Here is a 19,828-nt window from a genome sequence, read left to right as displayed (position 1 = left end):
GACTATTACGCAAGTGTAGTGTGACTGTAAAATCCGCTACATTCTCTGCTACATTCTTGAATTGTGGACAAGAATCAGATCAGATAAACAAGCTGCTCACCTCTGCAAAATGTTCTCCAGCAGCCAGAAATGATAAGAAGATGCTGTGTGTGGCGTGAGCTTCTGATCTTTGTGTTTACTGCCTCCTGCTGGCCTTGAGTTACCTCTGCTGCGTTGCATTGCATATTGTATGCCCTGTTTTCTGCGTTGAATACATTTAAATCTCAACACAGTCACCTTCAACCTTCTGATTTAAAAAAAAAAAAAAGAAACATTTTGCAGGTGTTTTTTAAAGGCCACGTTGCACAATGTGAAGTATGCCTCCTTCACAGTATGGCTCTTAGATCAATATTTGTGACTTCCTCTCGCAGAAACCAGAGACACATCTGCAGTGTTTGGTATCAGCAAGATGTACAGCCTGAAGCGGTTACTCTGACCATGAATGGGAAATTGCTTTTTAAGATTGCTTGTTTTGTCAATACATGATAAATACATTTCATTTTTATGATGGTGTTGCACTTGTATAAAATACATCTTTGGAAAATCATTGCAGTCCCTGTTGTTGGCCTTTTTATCGGTCATCGCCAATTCAGATTGTGCGTAAACGAGGCGGTCTTGGCAGTGAGAGAGATAGTCGTATTTGTTCAGCAACACAAGCTGTCCTAAGGCATTGTCATGAATAATCACTGTTCTCCAAATTCAATTGTTTAACGGTGAAAGTGTCAGAAACGAAATGTTTACTCACAGGCCGGAGCTCAATGAGCCAAGTTTGCTTCCAGCTCTCTCGTCTTCTAACTTTTTAGCATTTTGTATTTCTCCATGCAGGTGTCAGAGACTCTGGTTGTGCGTAATGGTGACTTCCTGGTGCGGGACTCTCTGACCAGTGTCGGTGACTACGTTCTGACTTGTCGATGGGATAATGAATCACTGCACTTCAAGATCAGCAAAGTCTTGGTCAAATCCAATGAGACAAAGGTACATATTCATCTTTGCTTACATATCTCATGGTATCTTCCACATACTAATATCTGAAACTGTTTCTGTACCTTTTGGTTTGAGACCGCGGTAAATTTGTATGAGGAGATTTCATATCTCCCTATGCCTGTGTTGGTGTTCTGTGGGTATTTTGGTTTCCTTCAAACATGTGTTTGAAGTAATATTTACCAGAAAGAGACTGAAATTGAATATCAGCAACTGTGATTCGGTTACAGGGAGACAATATGAACCTTACTAATATCCAGTGCAATGGCCTGATCTTGAGTGTCTTATTGCCTTTATGCAAAAGTTGGATAAATTTGGCATTTCTGGTTTGTCCCAACTAACTCGAGCAGTGCCATTGGTAAAGAGCAGACGTCTCGCCTTGACTGTACAGCACCATCAATTCACTTCCTTTGCATTTTGTGCATACGTTTTGCCCATTACAAACTACTTTGTTACCAAAGGGGGGAAATAACAAATGTCAACAGTGTTGTACTAATGATTTAGCTATTATTGATGTCACTGAATACATTTGAAACAGCTGTGCGGTGGAGTGACACAGTTTTGAATTGTCCCAGTGCTGCTGTGCTGAATACCAGCACACACACACAGTGACTCTCATCCAATCACATTCCTCTGTCAGAACTGTTGTGTAACACAACTCTTGAGTCATTATGGAATGCAAATTTAGTATTCATGTGTGTTTGCGACATGCATCCATCCGTTTGAAAAAGGCCTAGTTATTCTTGATGCCCCTAATGTATGGGGTAATTACATGGAGGCTAATTTGGTGCAGGTGTGCCTGGTTGACCAGCTGTGTCTCTGTTACTCCCTCATCTCTAATTCCTGCCTTTCTTTACAGTTTCTTGTGTGCATCCAGCAGTCATTAGCTCAGTTCACTCAGAATGTTACAATCAAAAGAAGCATTTTGTGCATTTAATGTAATCACTTTGTGACCAAAAAAACAACAAAAAAACACATCCTTTAAATCTGTTGTAACGTTCACAGGTGCAGTACATGTTGGAGTCGGACAGTTTCGACTCGGTCCAGGAGCTTGTGCGGTTTTACATTGGCCAGCGCAAACCGGTCTCCCAATCCAGCACCGTCCACATCTACTGTCCGGTCAGCAGGACTCTCCCACTGCGCTACCTGGAGGCCACCTTTGCCCTCGCCAACAGCAAGCAAGGCTCCGCCTACTCGCCGTCCAGTCAGAGGGGGGCGTACATCAAGAGACGCAGTGTCACCATGACAGATGGGCTGACAACCGAAAAGATGATACCTCACAGGTGAGAGCTCAGTGCATTTCCGACTGAAGATGCAGTCCTGCCCTGATACGTTAAAGACCAGGAGTCAACATTCGATTCATCAGACTTTTCTTTTGCAGTCTTCATTTAAAATGTCATGGATTCATTGTTGCTTTATGTCATATGTATGATCAGTGACTCGGACAGTCCCAGTCCAGTTGAAACCCCAGTGGCAGCACCAGAACCAGAGCCGGACCCTGTTCACAACTGCAGGTTGTGTGTGTGTGTGTGTGTGCGTGTGTGTGTGCTTTCCACCAGTGCTCATCCCCGAACGTGTGCATCTGTCCTCCTTATTATTACAGTTTCCTGAATTCACAGACACCATCACACCGCCTCCCTCTTGTAATGAGCACCACCTTCACAGAGTGAAGTCGCACTTGGCTGCTTCTGCACCGGATCACTCAAGTTTCAAACCAAACGAGGCTGTTTGAAACTTGAAGTTGGACCTACAAAGTGGGAGCAGAACAATGTGTCGTGCTTAGTGGTTTTAGCTTCACATTCAGGCCGTCATAGATGTGCCGAACAGTATTTTTGGCCCAATTGCTGCAATTGGATCATAATATAGAAGAATGCATTTGTTTTAATCCATCTTGAAAAAATAGAAATTACTCTTGATAATGATGTAAATCCTGAGATATATATCAGAATGTTCAAACAAAGTCAGAGTTGAAAGTACCAAGCATCTGAAAAGATGCAACACTTGGAGTTAAAGTAATAGACGAAGTAATTTTTCTTTTCCATTTAATGCATGTGTGAATGCAGAGATCACACTGTGCGACATGCTCCTGCTCCTGCTTTGAAGTCCCATGTGTGGTTTTAGATTAGAAATGCCCGAAATGTAAAATATGTGTTTATTCTGACAGTCACACCAACTTGAATCTCTCCGCCTTCTCTCACCCCGAAGTAATTAACAGCTACATCCCTGATCACGCCTTTCCTTTCATCAGTTTGACACCCTGAACTTCACTCCTTTTTGAGGCTATTCCTTCACAGCAACTTGAGAAACCAAACCAAAAAGGATTTGTAACATTGTTTAAATGTTGTATTTGCAGCCCATCAACCATCCACCACCATAAAGATGCAATGCGAAACTGTGCGATGAGCATGGACCAGATTCAGGAGTACCGCTGCCCGCTGTCGCCCGTCGGGGAAGCGCGAATGTCTCCTGCATATTGTGCGAGTAAGTTTGCTCGGTGGTCACACACACGAGGTAGAAAATTCTCTTAATTCCCTCTGAGATTTTTCAGGCTGCATCTTCTTTCCTCAGTCACCAGACAGAGAGCCCACTCAGGTGGACGGGTCTTGGCTGTCGTCCCCCCCTCTCCGGTGCTGCGTCGCTCCAGCGATCCTCAGCTCAGCCCCTCAGCCAGCAGCAACCCCGCGGAGCATCCCGCACACAGCTCCCACTCTGCGCACTCGTCGCCCGCCCACCATCAAAGCTACCAGGCGCACTCTTCCGAAACTGCGGGGAGCTACTGCGACCTCAGACCCTGTCCCGCCGGACCCCCGAAGCCCCCCACCAAGGGCTACGTGGAGCGACTGCGAGTGGAGGAAGGACGGGAAGATGGAGCGAGAGAAGAAGGGGAGGGGATGTTCAGCGCTCCACAGGTGGAGACCGCTTCTTCCTTCAGGCCATCCAGGTAAGAGACGCACAGACTTCCAGTTTATATAGAATCAAAACATCACAATCAATTGCCAGAAGTGCTTCATTGTGCAATTTCAGTTATCCAGGATACAGTGAAAATAGTCAACAGATTGAAATCAGGGCTTTCGACTGTGGTTTACCAAAGGTAACTAAGTGACATGTTGAAATTGACAGATGCAGCTCCTGACCACATTAGAAACACAATTTTAAAGGCAAAGTTTTACCAGATAAATTGAGATAGCTGAACAGATGTTTCAGACTTTTTTTTCAGAGAAATTAAATTGGCATGACGAAGAAAATGCACATTTTGTGATTGAGGAAAAGGGGGGGGTGTCATGTGATACGGGAAATATCTAGCATCTGCAGGGAGCCGTGAGAAGAAGAAAACTAGACCATATCGGTTAAATCTGCAACTTCCATGTTGCTATTTTCCCAGCTGTTACCCATTATTTTCTTCACAGAGGCATATTTTGTTCGAGAGTCAGTTCACCTGCTGATATTTCGTCACACGGAGCAAAAATATATGAGAGTGAGGCAGTTTTGACAGGCACTGCAGCACAGCTGTGACTGAACGGGGGCCGAAAAAGAAAAAAAAAGAAGACCTGAGTAAACAACTGATAATCCTGTGGGAAATGGCCTGGGGGCAGACTTAGTGCTGTGGTCAGAGACACAGAGCAGATACTGTATTTTATTGGGCTTACGGTGCCGAGGGAGGACGCAGCAGATGAGGCTTGTAAAAGGGGAAAATGGTCAGGCACACGGAGCTGGCAACAGCGATAGCGCGGGCGGCACCTTTGGACATCGGTGCCTTTTCTGTGAAATTCTGGTGCAGAGGGATTATTGCTGAATCGCTGCGGGCTCTGCACGGGAAATTGGCAGTTAAGGCAGGAAAAAAGGCCAGTGACGCTTCAGGCAGCAATGACTGGCACATCTCATCCCGTTTAGCAGCTGCTGCTGTGGCAGCGCAAATCCAGCCAGGCTGACACTCCGGCATGGACGATGTTATCTGCAGGTGCACTGGTGGCCACAGTTCGCTGATTGAGAATAGCGCAGCAGAAATGCAGTGTGTGGTGATTTAGAAATGACTTAATGAATGAATTTGTTTTGTCCACACAAAATGAAAACAGTGGCACATTTATTTATAGCTTTTGTTTGGTTTTAACTAAAATCAACACGAGGCACATTGTCCATGGCGATGCACAAACTGCATCTTGTTTAATCTACATTTGTTCCTTTGTACAAGCCTTTCAGTTTTGTAAGTTATGTTAAAATAAGTAATGTTCAAATGGCATGACAACCACCATGGTGAATTGATTGAGTTATGTTGAATTAAGCAAAAGTCCAGGTTTTTTTAAACAATAAATTGTGAAACGGACATAGATAAAGATCAATGGTTATGACATGGAACTTTAAAGGATGCATCAAGATTTATTATTTACAATAATGTATTTGTTCTGGAAAGATGCTAGGCGGGGTTTTAAAACTTGGGTTAGGCCATTTAGTGGCACATACATTTTGAGTAGCTGGTTGATGGTTCTGATCCCAGCTATGGTGCTAGTTTTCTGCTTGTTAAATCTTTGTCTTCTACTCTCACCACTAAATAAGACTGGACAACAGGATTTTTTTATACATTTTTGTGATGTTCATGTGCAGCAATTGCTAATTTTACTTATTTTTTTTACCATAAAGGGAATTTAATCACACAGTTTACCAGATTTTCTGAGTGTTGAAGTTGAAACACTTGAGATTAGTTTTCGTTTTTACTTTAATTTATTGGTGAATATTACAGACTTGAAAGTATCTGTGTGGCCTTCAGGTGTGTGAGTTATGGTTGCCTACAGAACAATACAATCGTGTTGTAAAACTGCCAGTATTTTCCAGTTTGGGCATTGTTTTTCATTTTACTTGAAAATCCCTGCCCCAGTGGTCCTTGCCAGTGCTCATGTCCAGTTTTGGCTCTGCTGCCATCGCCTAATGTGCTTTAATCTTCCTTGTGCAGGTACGAGTCTTGCCTTATGCCAGCAGAGAATAAGCCTTTGGAGATGTCTGTGCTGAAGAGAGTCAAAGAGCTGCTGGCCGAGGTGGACGCACGGACTGCGGCTAAACACATCACCATGGCAGACTGCATGGTATGCGCCAACACGCACCCATGCACACTTGTACATAAAAAAAACAAAACGACTAATAATACTGTTGTGATACATTCAACTGATCATGTTTTTCTCTGGGGAAGGTTGCCAGAATATTCGGTGTGACCACAGAAGTGCAAAGGATGATGGGAGTGTCCTCAGGGCTGGAGTTACTGACACTGCCACATGGACACCAGCTGAGACTCGACCTACTCGAGAGGTACAACAGTCTGCTTTTGTGCTTTAATCGACGTTGGTTCATTCTTTATGAAATCTGTCGTTACCTTTCCTATGTTTTACATTTATTCCTGGTCAGGCTGTGACTCAACATAGATCCTGTGCAGCGTTACAATTTATTAGAAGCCTTTATGTGAACACCACTGCTGCTTTTGCCCTCAGATTTTACACCATGTCCATCATGATGGCCGTGGATCTCCTCGGCTGCACTGGGAGCACAGAGGAGAGGGCCGCCTTGCTCCATAAGACCATCCAGTTGGCAGCAGAGCTCAAAAGCAACATGGGCAACATGTTTGGGTTTGCCGCTGTGATGAGAGCTCTGGATCTTCCTCAGGTAAGACTGATAAAAGAAGTCATTGAGTTTCCATTTTCTGGTTTAGTATTCATTGTTTCTTTTTTAAATCGGTCATCATAAATGTTGTATTTGTATAGTGGAGAGCACCAAATACAAACTTGACATTGAATTGGAGGTAGTAATTCAAATCCTTTAAAAATACAGTAGTACGGGAAAATACAGCAATAAACAATTTTGAGAAACGGACAAGCGCCTAAACAACACCTGTCTGTATGTTGACCACTAATACAAATGCAACAAAGGGAATTGTGGCATGTTTCTACTTTTTCCATATGAAAATGTTCAAATCTTAAATTTATCACAGAGATACAAAAAGTTTTCATAACCTTCTGAACGGCATTAATTGTATTTTGTAAATTTTTTCTGTTGGACCTTCAGGCACTTTTGATAGACACAAAAACATAAGGTTTTTAGTAATGCAGGGATCACTCTGAAGGATCAACAACTAAGATGAATAACTTGTTAATTATAGAAAAGTCCCGAGATCTGTTGGTGTCAGAAGAAAAAAAAACACACACAAAGTGCAAACTGATTTCACCACAATCCAAAGATTAAAGCTGAAATACATTCAGGTGAACCTGAGAGAGGACTGAGTGGAGAACGCACTGTTTTGGGATGGAGAAACTACAAAGTTTATGACATCTGTCCATCGTCGATGCTACTGTGTCGAAGTGATTGTGAGCCAGTGACGTACAAATAAATTCTGAGTGAAAAGCGTTTTCCCCTAATTATAAAAAAAAAGGTTGTAGAAAAATCTACAAACTCTGAAGAAAGATGAGGCTGCAGCCGATTCGGACATTAAAAAGTACAAAAGGCAGAAATATGACAAGTGCTGAAGTTCTTAACAACAGCTGACGGCAAACCGCGAAAACTTTGAGGAACAGTGACTAAACGAGTGAAGCATTTTGAGACGATGCGTGACAAAATTTTGTGTGCATGTTTGTCTTTGCAGATTTCCCGCCTTGAGCAGACATGGGTTACTTTACGCCAGAGACACACAGAAGGCGCCATTTTGTACGAAAAGAAACTCAAACCCTTCATGAAAAATATGAACGACGGTAAAGGTGGGTGCCTCACTGGTGTCGCACAGTTCTGTGTGCGCTATGAAATTATTTTCTGTGTAATGCTGGACACAAATTCTTCTTTTGCTTTCAGAATCAAGCGCCCTGTCCAACACATCTTTCCCCCACATCCTTCCCGTGCTGTCTTTGTTGGAGAGGGGCTTGGCTCTCGGGGAGACCCTGGAGCCCTGGGAGAGTGCCGAGGTGGGAGTGGATGTGGTCATGTACCACCTCGAGGCAGCTCGTACCATCGCTCATCATGGGGGGATCTACAGAACCAACACAGAGGCCAAACTGCAGGGTAAGACATTCATGTTTACCTCAGGATGATTGGAAATCCATTAAAAATAGTCTACTACATAATGACTTTCTAATGACACCGCCATTATTTGTTCAGTTTATGCTCATGTGCCACATTAAACCATTTAATTATGTCATCTTCAGAAACAGTTCTCACATTCTTATGTTTATAGCTTTTATCAGCCCCTCTACAATCTTGTGTCCTTATTTTGTAATTATTGCAGGCAAAAACCTTACGTTTGCTGCCAATTGCTCCAGGAATTTGACTTTTTTTAATGTGAATGTTTGGCTAAAATTGCAAAGCTTGGTGAAGATTTGTTATTAAAAGACAAACTTCTGCCTCTTAAAAACATAATAGCCATGTAACATCTTATGTTATAACAGCTCCAGATGCTCAAGTTGTTTTCATTTATTTTATTAATTTGACTTGAGAGCATGGAGTTCAATAGGAGACAAATGTTTACAAAAACAAGAGAGTGAAAATGCCTTCAAAAGTGGAACGTCATAGGAAAAACTGCAGTATTTTTCTCAAAGGGATTTATATACGACAACATGCATCCACTAAAAGTCACTGACATTTGCTATTGATGATTTAAACAAAATTCATTCATTTCCAATATGTTTAACTGATTATCTTAACTTTGATGTTTTTTTTATTTGAATTAGTTTTAATCACTGACCAACCTGTTGAAATGTGGTGCTTTTGTTCCACCACAGATTTTAAAATAACTTTCCTATTCCTCTGTACAACACATTAGAGACTTTTGTTGTATTTCTTGGAATATGTGAGGTTTTCGCCACAATAGCTTCTGTTACGATGTGATATATTGTACTTGTCCAGAGCCGCCAATAAGTGAGAAATGACAGGATGATTTCAGAAATCAAACTTTTCTATTAATTAAACCAATTAAACCTTTGCAGATATTGTAGAGTTTCCTTGAATTTGCATTAATTTTTGCATTCACAAGGTTGCAATTTTCTGGAGGAACCGTTTCCTGTAGAGTGAGTGTGAGTGTGTGTGTCCTGTATTGATCCTTAATACCTCACCACTAGTTCTCAGCTCTTGGCCATTACTGCTTTATTGAACAGTCTGTCAATAGTTATCAGTTCACGTCTGTGTTTTTTGTTGCACTCTGCTATCGATCACACTGACCTCAGTTTGCCTTTTTTTTTCTTCTTCTAAACAGCTCCATAAACTAAATGGCCACTTTTGTCATGTGGTTATAATCTAAATGTTGAAAGTCTCTCCTGCAGCACATTAAGAAAACAGCGTTATGTCGCTGTATTTCCTTTTGTGGAGAACTGAGGAGAAATGCTTTGTGAAAAACATGAGTTGATTTCCCTGCAGGCTTATTGTGATCAGAGCCACAATCATTATATTTGACCATGAATGATCAGTATAAGTGGCACAGTAATCGCATCTCAAAGCCCCTTCATCATGTTCATCTGCTCAGTTGTTATCTCATGACTTACAAATCCAGTTTCTCAAGTGCTCACGAATACCAGGGAAAAAACATATTTTCTGTGTCATCGTTTGAGTTGATTGAAAGCAGAATATTTTCTTCACGGTGTCCTCTAGCGGAGTTCTGTGTTTTCCTACTCAATGCTGCCTCACAATGTAATACCTTCCCATCTTCTCCCCTCCAGGATTTCAGGAACGAGCGGAGATACACGACATCTTCCAGACGGAGTTTCAGATGCGTCTGCTGTGGGGCAGCCGCGGCTCCGAGGGCAGCCAATCGGAGCGTTACGAGAAGTTTGACAAGGTCCTCACCGCCCTGTCACACAAGCTCGAGCCCCCCGTGCGCCACAGCGAGCTATAGCACCCGCCCTGATGACGACGGGACTCTTCGGTTTGCACTTACCACCTGGAGGGTGGTATGGTCTTGTTTTCCATCGTTACGGATGACGGACAAGAGTCCAGCTTGAACACTGGCAGAAGTGAGAGTAAATGAAGAGGCAGCTAAAGGAGGACGTGCAGCAAGGAGGGAAATGTGTTGCACTTACTGTAGACTCAGAATCCAGTTTCTTCTGTGGACGTCCACACTCGCCGCTAAAATATTTAAATGCAAAAGCAGAGGAGACGAGCAAAGTGGACAAGATGATAAGGAGGAAGAAGGGTGGTCAACTCTTCCAGTACAAACATGAGCGTGTGTACAGTGAGACCGGAGAGCCAAGTGGAGCCAAAGAGTCTGGCTTTGCTCTTGTAAAACACAGAAACTGAACTCCCGTCGCACACTGTAGCCTGACAAACGACAATAACCCCACATAGCTCATCTATAGATGTTTAGTCTGTGCGAGTGAGCGTGTGTGTTGGTCAGTCCGTTTACGTTCCTTTATTTTTGTACATCATACATCGTTTCTTGTTTTGTTTTTAAATCCGTTTTTGTTGTATTTATTTGTCCCGAATCAAAGAATATCAAATCATTAGGGACATTGCTACTTAAAACTCGTGAGGATCTGTCGGTGCTCATTGCGAAGGAGCCCTCTTTCATAAAATCTCATTAAATATGTATCGAACAGTCCCATTGAATCATTAAAAATGTATCAGGCATGCATTAATAAATGTTATCGGAATGAAACATTTCCAGAACTAATGCATCGATTTCAGTGTGAGGGCTTTGTGAGTGGTTAAAAATGTAACGAGGACAAAGCAAGTGCCCCCCCCGCCTCCGATGTGGCTGTTTGATTAATACATTCGATCTGGTGTGTTCTTTGCACAAATTGTAGCTTGAAAACCGCAGACAAAATGTGAAATGTGTATCTTCTGAAATTCAGTTATAGCAGTGTTTCACTTCGTGTAGATGCATTTCTTAACATGCTTTGCTTTCAGGTTGAACATTTGAGGGAATATTTCAAATGGATCGATGTGCGGAGCTGTAAATGTAACACTAACTAAAATGTTGCTTTAATGTTCATTTCAATTGCAAACTGTCTGGCCGAAGAAATATGCGCCGCAGACATCTTTAATTCTTTTTAGATTTCGATTTTTCTGTTGTCAGCATTGAGAATTACTTAAAAATGGCAGAGGTGGTCCTCTGGTTGTATATTCTCACTTTATGTTCCAGCAATAGAGAGTAAAATTACCAGAGTACTTTTCTTAAGGAATTACATTTTGGTTGACTACTCAGTGTTAATACTGCTGCTGTGTTACGAGTGCACAACCCTGAGAGGGCTGAAGCCATCTGTCAGAGATATGCAATCATATCAATAAAGGGCTGAGATCCCTGAGGAGCAGACACCCAAGACAATGGAGAATTTTTTTAATCCTGAAGTTTTCTTATCCAAATTTATGATCGATACGAGTGGTTTTCAAAGCGTGGTGTTGCCTGAGAGTTTAAGAAGGGGCTCATCAGTTATATTTTTGAGAAAAAAAACATGAGAAAAGGATGACAATAACTAAGTTATTGGATTTATTGCCACCGTAATAGAGACAGAATGCCATGCAAAGACGGTGAGACAGACAATCACACACTTTCAGGTTCACAACTAAAAACAACTTCAGAATGCCAATTTAACCTCCAATGCATTTTGGACAGTGGAAGGAACATGAACACAGAGACCCCTCCAAACCCAACCGCGTCCTCCCCAGCTTTGAAAAACATACAATAATAAAAAAATATACAATAATGACAGCCATGTCAAATATCAAAATAGTGGTTCTGAAAAAGGTGCTTTCTTTGTCAGAGTTGCTCGTCGGAAATCATTAAAATTTATATTTTCCAACATTTTTTTTTTGGTCTGGGTGTCAGCTGTAAAGGTCAAAGGACAAGGGAGCAAGGAGTAATGTGCCACTTCATGCTGTGGTCCAGCAGGGGGCGTGCTTTAGTCTGCAAAAGAAGTCATTGAATTGTAAAATTGAAGACTTGAAGATTACACACATGAAGAAATGAATAACGTGTGTGTGGAGAAATGAATAAAGTGTGTGTTTTGAGACCAAGAGGATGCCTACTGGTTTAGGTTTGATTTCAATTATTATGATGGAGGAATATGTTTTTATTTGTCCTCTGTTGAATGATGTACAGAAACACTCCGACTTTCACAGGACTGTATGGGATGAATTTGAAAATCAGAATGACATGAAATGATTTAGGACTGATCTTGTGTTTTTTTACGTACTGTACATAGCAATTCACTTTTTTTGAAATAAAATGATTGCTTGTCAATGAATGAGTTTTTTTTTCTAAAATATAAAAAACAATGTCAGCATATCTTTTGAGTATTATAACTTAATAGCTCCATTTTGGTATAAATAAATTAAAATAAGAATTCACTTGATTATTAAATGATCACTTGATGGTCTTTGAACCGTTTGTAATTCTAAATGTTACAATTTATTCCAAAATCTACCAACATACAAAAAAGAATTAAACAGAACGAGGAAGTGTAAATGTAAATTTTTTTTAATTACTTATTGAAGTCAGCACTATAAATCAGCACTTTATAAAAAATTTAATGTTCGGATGTTTTACATAAAAGCTATGCATTGAATGCCTTGTGATTCTAAAATAGTTTAAATTTATGTTGAGACAAAAAAGCTCAATAGGATCTTAAAGACTGAAGACACATGAGGAACATGCAAGAGGACCCAAAACTTCAACCCAGGGATCCCCTGAGGTGAGGTGACAGTGCTAACCACTACCCCACAAAATGCCTCTATCTATTATTTTAAGTTTTTTTTTTTTTTAATGTAAAGTGCCTTTTCACGCAGTGAACATCTTCCACGAACAATTAAATTATGTCAAAGTTAATAATCTTATAAAACAACATTCAATTGTGGTTTTTAAAGTCTTCAATAAAAAAGTTTTTATTTGCTCCGAAGGAGATGCGTGTATCCCTCAATTCTTAAAAAAAAGAAAGAAAACTATTATTGCACATACAAACCCCATTCATTAAAAAAAGGGAGGGTAATGTTAACTTGTATCCAGTAGGGTGCAGCATTTCACTATCAAACAATAAATAAGTAGGCGTATCCCATCTCAATCAACAGTCCGGTCAAAGTTCAGTCAGTGATTGTAATGCGACTTTCCCAACCAGACACTTTGCTTTTTTACATTTGTTGCATTTCCCATAATCCTCCATATTTGATCTGCATTTAATAGTGTTTTAGTGTTGAGTATGCTTGAGCTCATTAAAGGTGTGTTGGATATGAAAAGTGCCTCATGACGTGCACAGAGCATGCGTGCTGTGTGAAACACTTCACATTGTTTTGCAGACAGACCCATGGTGTTGGCAGCGGGTAGGAGGCAAGACAGATGGCGTGTGTGTGTGTGTGTGTGTGTGTGTGTGTGTGTGTGTGTGTGTGTGTGTGTGTGTGTGTGTGTGTGTGTGTGTGTGTGTGTGTGTGTGTGTGTGTGTGTGTGTGTGTGTGTGTGTGTGGACCTCCAGGACCAGTCAGTGTGTGCGTGGCCCTCCAGCGGACTTGATGTTCTTGTGGGGACCGGACCTCGAGCGCAGCCTCCGGCTGAAGGAGAACCAGATTTCCCGCAGCACCTTAACGCAGCACGGAGTCCAGACGTGGGACCCGGGCTACCTGGTCCGGGACCTGAGCGGAGGTCCGGGTCTGATGTGCTTCCTGAAGACCAACGGGAACGCCTTCGTCATCCCCTCGAGGACGAGAGAGGATGGAGGGAGCGAGAGAGGAAGACAGAGCCTTTAGACTTAAGATTTTATGTTTTTATTTTTATTTTCTTGTTTTGGGTTGTTTTTTTTGTAAATTGTTGCTCATATTCTGGAATTTTCTAGATTATTCGGAATGATTCTGGATTATTCTGAATTATTCTAAATGGTTTGAGATTATTCTTGATGATTTTAGATTATTCTGACTTGTTCGAGAATATCCTCTATTGTTCTAAATTATTATAGATTATTCTCTATAATTCAAGATTATTGCAAATTATTCTTGATTATTTAAATTATTCTAGATTATTCTCATTTCTCTAAATTATTCAAAATTTTTCTGGATTATACTGGTATATGGTTGGATGGTTGGTTGATTGATTGGTTGGTTGGTTGATTGGTTGGTTGGTTGGCTGATTGGTTGGTAGGTTGGTTAGTTGATTGATTGATTGGTTGGTTGGTTGGTTGGTTGATTGATTGGTTGGTTGGTTGGTTGGTTGGTTAGTTGACGCAGGAACAGAAACTCAAATCAAAACAACTTTAACCTTTAAATCGATGATGATGATGATGATGATGATGATGATGAAGGTGTGTCTCCTCACAGACGGTCAGGTGTACTCGTGGGGTCTGGACTCGAGGGGCCAGCTGAGTCTGGGCGGGTCCGGGTCCGGGTCTGGGTCTGGGGCCGACCGGCCCCAGCAGGTCTGCAGTCTGTGGATGGTGCCGTGGTCCAGGTCGCGGCGGGAGGCTTGGCCTGGGGCAGGAACGACGTGGGGCAGCTCGGCCTGGGAGACTCTGCAGGTAACCCCCGGCGGCGACGCCGCCATATTGGATGAGGCTTCTGGCTCTCCGGGAGCAGCAGGGTGGCACGGCTTTAACGCAGAACGAACAACGTTGTTTTCATCACAAAAAACTTGAAGTCAAGACGACCAGCGGATTTATATATTTATATATTTATTCTTTTTTAGACAAACTCACCTCGTACGTGTTATAAATAGACAAATAAATATGCTAACTTCCTTTCCCGACGACCCTCACAGTTGGACTAAACCTTCCTCAGTAGAAATCACCAGGGTGACCCATCCAAGATGGCGTCGGTGTTATGTTTGAATCAGGAGGACCACGACTGTGTGCCTTAGAACAACGGCTTTTATTACAGAACCACATTACCCAGCATTCCTCAGGAGTGCGGGCTTTTACCTTCAAACAACAATGACAGTTATACGTCACACTGTTGTGACACATACATATAAACACAGGTCATTGTGGTATGTAACAGTCTATACTGTGGTGGAGCTCTGGCGGGACTATGTCAGGGTGACATAGTGATGGACAGGTGGAGTTGGATGTGACCGGGGTGACGTGGTGATGGACAGGTGGAGTTGGATGTGACTGGAGTGACGTGGTGATGGACAGGTGGAGTTGGATGTACCGGAGTGACGTGGTGAGGGACTCAATGAGGCGGATCTACCCAGAAGAACCTGAACGGTGCTGGACCGGTACCCCAACTGGTACTGACGCCGTACAGCTCAAAGGACTTCTCTCCTGAACTGAGGCCGTCAGCCAAGCAGCAGATGTAGTGGTGGAGGTTGTCCAGATCAGCAAATTGCACAACCACACTGGTACCGTCTTGGGATGGCAAGCCGATGTCGCTGCGTGAGTGACTGTCCACCACGGCGAAGAGCCCAGCCTCACAGACGATGGCCGAAGTGTTTCCACACACCATCAGGAGGCCTGTGCTGTACTGACCGAAGATCCTCTCCCGTCCGTTTCTCAGACTGAAGATCAAGCCGCAATCGATGAGCTCGCCGTGGGTCACGTTTACGTCACCTGACACCATGTCACCGAAAGTAAACTCTAACACCCGCTCGTTCATCTGCAGCTTCGTTGGCAAGTCGGGGACGGACAGCAGATCTGAGACAAGTGTGGAATTTGGGCGGTCATGCAAAAACGTGTACAAGTGATCACCTTGAGACACAGTCTGATCAAGGTCGTCCCTCTCCCACGAGAACACGCTTTTTATGGCGTGTTTAGCTAAGCTGACAGCGGCTATCGCCATGCACTGCAACCCGTTATAGTTAAAGAGCCAGTCCCCCTGGTTGAATGATCCGCACACGACCTTCACCGGCTTAAAGCTCGGTCTGTCGCCAGTCCATACTGTCACGGCAGCAGAGGGAGACTCTGGCTCTCCTTCTTTGGTCTCCTGTGACTTCCTCTCAGTTTCTTCATGTCCTAGGTTCATTTCTACCTGAGCATAAAAGAGTTGCAGCAGCTCATCGATGAGGCGGTCTTTCTCCTGCAACTTCCTATCAGTTGCTTCACGTTCTGACTGGAGACTAATTTTCAAGGCCTCAACCTTTTCCTGCAGTTCCCTTTTAGATTCTCACACTCGGTCTCCTGAAGGTCCAAGGCACTTTTCAGGCCAAACACCTCCGACTGAAGGTTGTGAGTGTGTTTCTCACAGTCGCCCATGTGCTCTCTGTTCTTTTCTTCCTGATCACGATAGGCTCTCAGCACCTCCTGAACGCCCTCCTCCTCTTTCAGCAGTCTTTGGTTGTCTTCTTTCAAAGTGCAGACTACTGAGGTCAATTGGCAGACTTTCTCCTCGTATGCAGAATGCCAACTGACTTCTGAGGTCAGTTGGCAGACTTTCTCCTCGTATGTAGACTGCAGGGCGAATCTCTCTTCCGCTGCCTCCTTCAGCTTGGCGGCCATCGTTGTCTGCATTTCAGCATCGTTGCTTGGCAGTTCATCCATAAACGTCTCCAGGTTGGCCCTGGCGGTGAATAACTCATTATCCTTTTGCATCAGTTCTCTTTTGAGTTTCCCACATTGAATCTCCTTCTGGCGCAAGGCACTCGTCAGGCCAAACAATTCCGACTGAAGATCGCTAGTGTGTTTCTCAAAGGTGTTGATGTACTGCCCGCATGCTTCTGCCCCATCACGAAACGTTTGCAGCAGGTCCTGTATGTCCGCCTCGTCTTTCAGCAGTCTCTCGTTGTCTTCTTTCAAAATGCAGACTTCTAAGGTCAGTTGGCAGACTATCTCCTCGAATGCAGACTGCAGGGCGGATCTCTTTTCCGCTGCCTCGTCCAGCTTGGCGGCCGCCGTCTGCAGGTCAGCGTTTCTGCTCTCCAGGATAACCTTCAAGGCCTCAACCTCCTCCTCCTTGCCTCTCAGCTCTTGGTCTTTCAAAGCAACAAAAACACAATTATTACCAACACTACAAACCTAATATAACCCCCAATAATTACATTTAAAACACTCAAATTACACCTCAGATTACATCTCCGTCAGTCTCAGATTACACCTCAGATTACATCTCAGTCAATCTCAGATTACATCTCAGTCAGTCTCAGATTACATCTCAGTCAGTCTCAGATTACATCTCAATCTCAGATTAAATCTCAGTCCATTTTAGATTAAATCCAAGTAAATCTCAGAGAATAAATCAGAGTAACTTGGAGTAAACCAGAATAAATGTCAGAGACAATCAGATTAAACCAGATTAAGCCAGATTATCTCCCAGACAGAGCGCCGCTGAGGGAAACAATAACCAGTTTGTCTTTCAGAACAAAACGTTCTTGAGTCCTTTGAAGTTTCCGACCAGGCGACTTGGGGGTGATGAACGAGTGAATAAAGTTGAGTCTCTTCAGAGGAGAAGCTGCTCTGCAAATAATCTCAGTCTCAGTCGTTCATCACTCAGAGATTACAGATTAACGCTCATCTTCCTGCTGGAGGAACGCCGACAAGCGCCGGTCACGTGACCACACCTTCCCTTCGGTTTAGCACCGCCGAGGTTCAAAGGTCGTGAGCCGACGACTCGTCGATTCACCGCCGGGGACTGCGATCCCCGTTTCCACGGCAACGTCTCCGGTGAAAACGCATCGTGTTTACGTTTTATTGTTATTACGGTGACTGTCAAAATAAAACCACTGAGTTGGATTGTTATTACGGAGACTGACAAAATAAAACCACTGAGTTGGATTGTTATTACGGAGACTGTCAAAATAAAACCACCGAGTTGGATTGTTATTACGGAGACTGTCAAAATAAAACCACTGAGTTGGATTGTTGTTATGGTGACTGTAAAAATAAAAGTCCCATGTTGGATTGTCATTATGCTGACTGTCAAAATAAAAGTCCAGGCGACTATGAACTGGGAGTCCTGACATCATGGCTCTACTGAGCATGTGCAGAACTACTAGTTATCAGAAGAGATGTGTGTTTCTATGGCGACGGGGTCACAGTGTTTTCAGGGACTCTGAGCCCCGTTGCCATGGAAACAAACACCCGAACGCAATTTTCCACTTGAAGTCGTCGTGGAAACGTCGGATTTATAATCCCACTAAACGGTCCGTCGCGTACGAGCGCTCGGCGTTTTCAGCGGTGGCGGCAGCGGCGGCAGACGGACCACATTGCTGACGTGGTCCCAGTTCACTCTGATGAAGTTCCAGGCCAGCACGTGTCCTGCTGCATTCTGAGAAACGTCCTGGACCGTGGAGGCGGCGTCCATGAGGCAGATCTTGTCTGAGTCCAGAGTGTAATCCAGCAGTCTGGAGGAAGAGGAGGAGGAGGAGGAGGAGGAGGAAGACAAGGAGGAGGAGGAGGATGTGGAGGAGGGGGAGGAGGAGGTCAGCCACTGTGTGTGTGTGTGTGTGTGTGTGTGTGTGTGTGTGTGTGTGTGTGTGTGTGTGTGTGTGTGTGTGTGTGTGTGTGTGTGTGTGTGTGTGTGTGTGTGTGTGTGTGTGTGTGTGTGTGTGCCACAGCACAGATGCTGCAGGAAGACTGCTGTTGCTGCTTACTTCCTCCATGAAGGGAGCAATGTATGCAACCCTGCAGCTGTTATCCTGAGGGGGGTCAGGTTTATTCCAGGTAAAAATAAAAGGGAAAAAAAAAAATCCTCAAGAAATAGAGAAATATAAAAAATAGGGGAATCTACTTTTGTAATATTACAAAAGCTCTTTGTTGCTCAACAGAAAGGGGGGGGGGGGGTGGGGGGGGGGGGGGGGGGAATAGAGGAGAACACAGTAGAATCAAACAGAATAGAATGTGTCCTCGTCTACAACAATAGAAAATTTTCACATGCTCCAGTCTTTGTCTCCTCATTGCATACAGTTCCATAGGCGTAACGTGTCATGGATGTAATCTCTAAGAGGATTCTCCCTGCTTGGTATCATGCTACATGTTAATTTCAGCTCTTTATATTCCTGACTGCAACAGACCCTCGATCGCGGAGGCCTGCCTGCCAGTGAGCCAACCATCCACCCAACCAACCGTCATCAATTCACCCCTAATCTCTCCCCCAGTTCTTCCATAGCTAATCCGTTGTGTTGGTCATTGTCATCTGATCATGTGTGACCTTGGGTTCTCTATAGCTGGTGACAGGCAGCGTCACATTGATGTTTGCCAGATGATGGTGAGGGGGATGCTAAAGGTTAAAAACTTGGTTCTGTTGTTTCTAAAATAATTCAAAGATGTACATCTACCATAGTGTGAGGCTAATTAAGCCACCAAAATGATTTCCATGCTTTGTAGGCTATGGGTGGTGACTGAATTTTGCACGAGGTTTTACTGGCAGAAGATAGAGGGAAATGATCAATATGACAAGATACCTGTAAACTCCACATGTGACCAATACTACACCTCTAATCAAGAAGTGTCAAATAGAAATATTTGACGTTAAGTTTTGCTTAATGTCAAATAGTTAGTGTGAAGTAGCATTATTGTAATTATAAAGGTGTAAACAATGGTATTAGAATAGAAATGAATGAATCACTCTCTTTGAATAAGTTTCCATACCATATATATGTGCACAATTTAGTTTACTTATACTACTGGTACCTGCAAACCACTAAAAGATCCCTCCGATTTTCTACAAAGTCAAATGACGTAAAGTTCCATCAGCATACAATACAACCGTTCCATTCAGATAAGCTTGACCCAAACTTCAGGGAAGCTTAGCAAATAAAACATGACATGCAGTGATGGTTTGATCATTCCTGGCTAACTCCCTTTTATAACCATGAAACTTACAGCCAGCCTCAGGAATCCCACCCACCCTCATCTCCAGCCTCCCTCTGAGCCCACCCCATGATTGTTTCCACTTGTGTAGGTACCCCTGGTTCCAGCAGGGCACTCATCACGTCTTCATTATTTTT

The 19,828-nt window shown here is 43.2% G+C and overlaps 1 protein-coding gene across 1 annotated transcript in view; it reads left to right on the top strand.

Moving 5' to 3' along the window:
* sh2d3ca (SH2 domain containing 3Ca) overlaps positions 1–12,194 on the top strand; it is a 50,295-nt gene extending 38,101 nt beyond the window's left edge. The window contains exons 3-12 of the mRNA XM_080510361.1: positions 865–1,014; positions 2,026–2,303; positions 3,374–3,501; positions 3,589–3,961; positions 5,966–6,095; positions 6,200–6,315; positions 6,495–6,666; positions 7,640–7,751; positions 7,843–8,049; positions 9,696–12,194. Coding sequence (XP_080366487.1) covers positions 865–1,014; positions 2,026–2,303; positions 3,374–3,501; positions 3,589–3,961; positions 5,966–6,095; positions 6,200–6,315; positions 6,495–6,666; positions 7,640–7,751; positions 7,843–8,049; positions 9,696–9,871 — 1,842 coding nt within the window. The 3' untranslated portion in view covers positions 9,872–12,194. The remainder of the gene's footprint in view (positions 1–864; positions 1,015–2,025; positions 2,304–3,373; positions 3,502–3,588; positions 3,962–5,965; positions 6,096–6,199; positions 6,316–6,494; positions 6,667–7,639; positions 7,752–7,842; positions 8,050–9,695) is intronic.
* The last annotated feature ends 7,634 nt before the right edge of the window (positions 12,195–19,828 follow it).

This window comes from Blennius ocellaris (genome assembly GCF_963422515.1).
Source record: "Blennius ocellaris genome assembly, chromosome: 15".
Classification (NCBI taxonomy): Eukaryota; Metazoa; Chordata; class Actinopteri; order Blenniiformes; family Blenniidae; genus Blennius; species Blennius ocellaris.
Note: the sequence above shows the minus strand (reverse complement) of the source record. Positions and strands in the feature narration are given on the sequence as shown.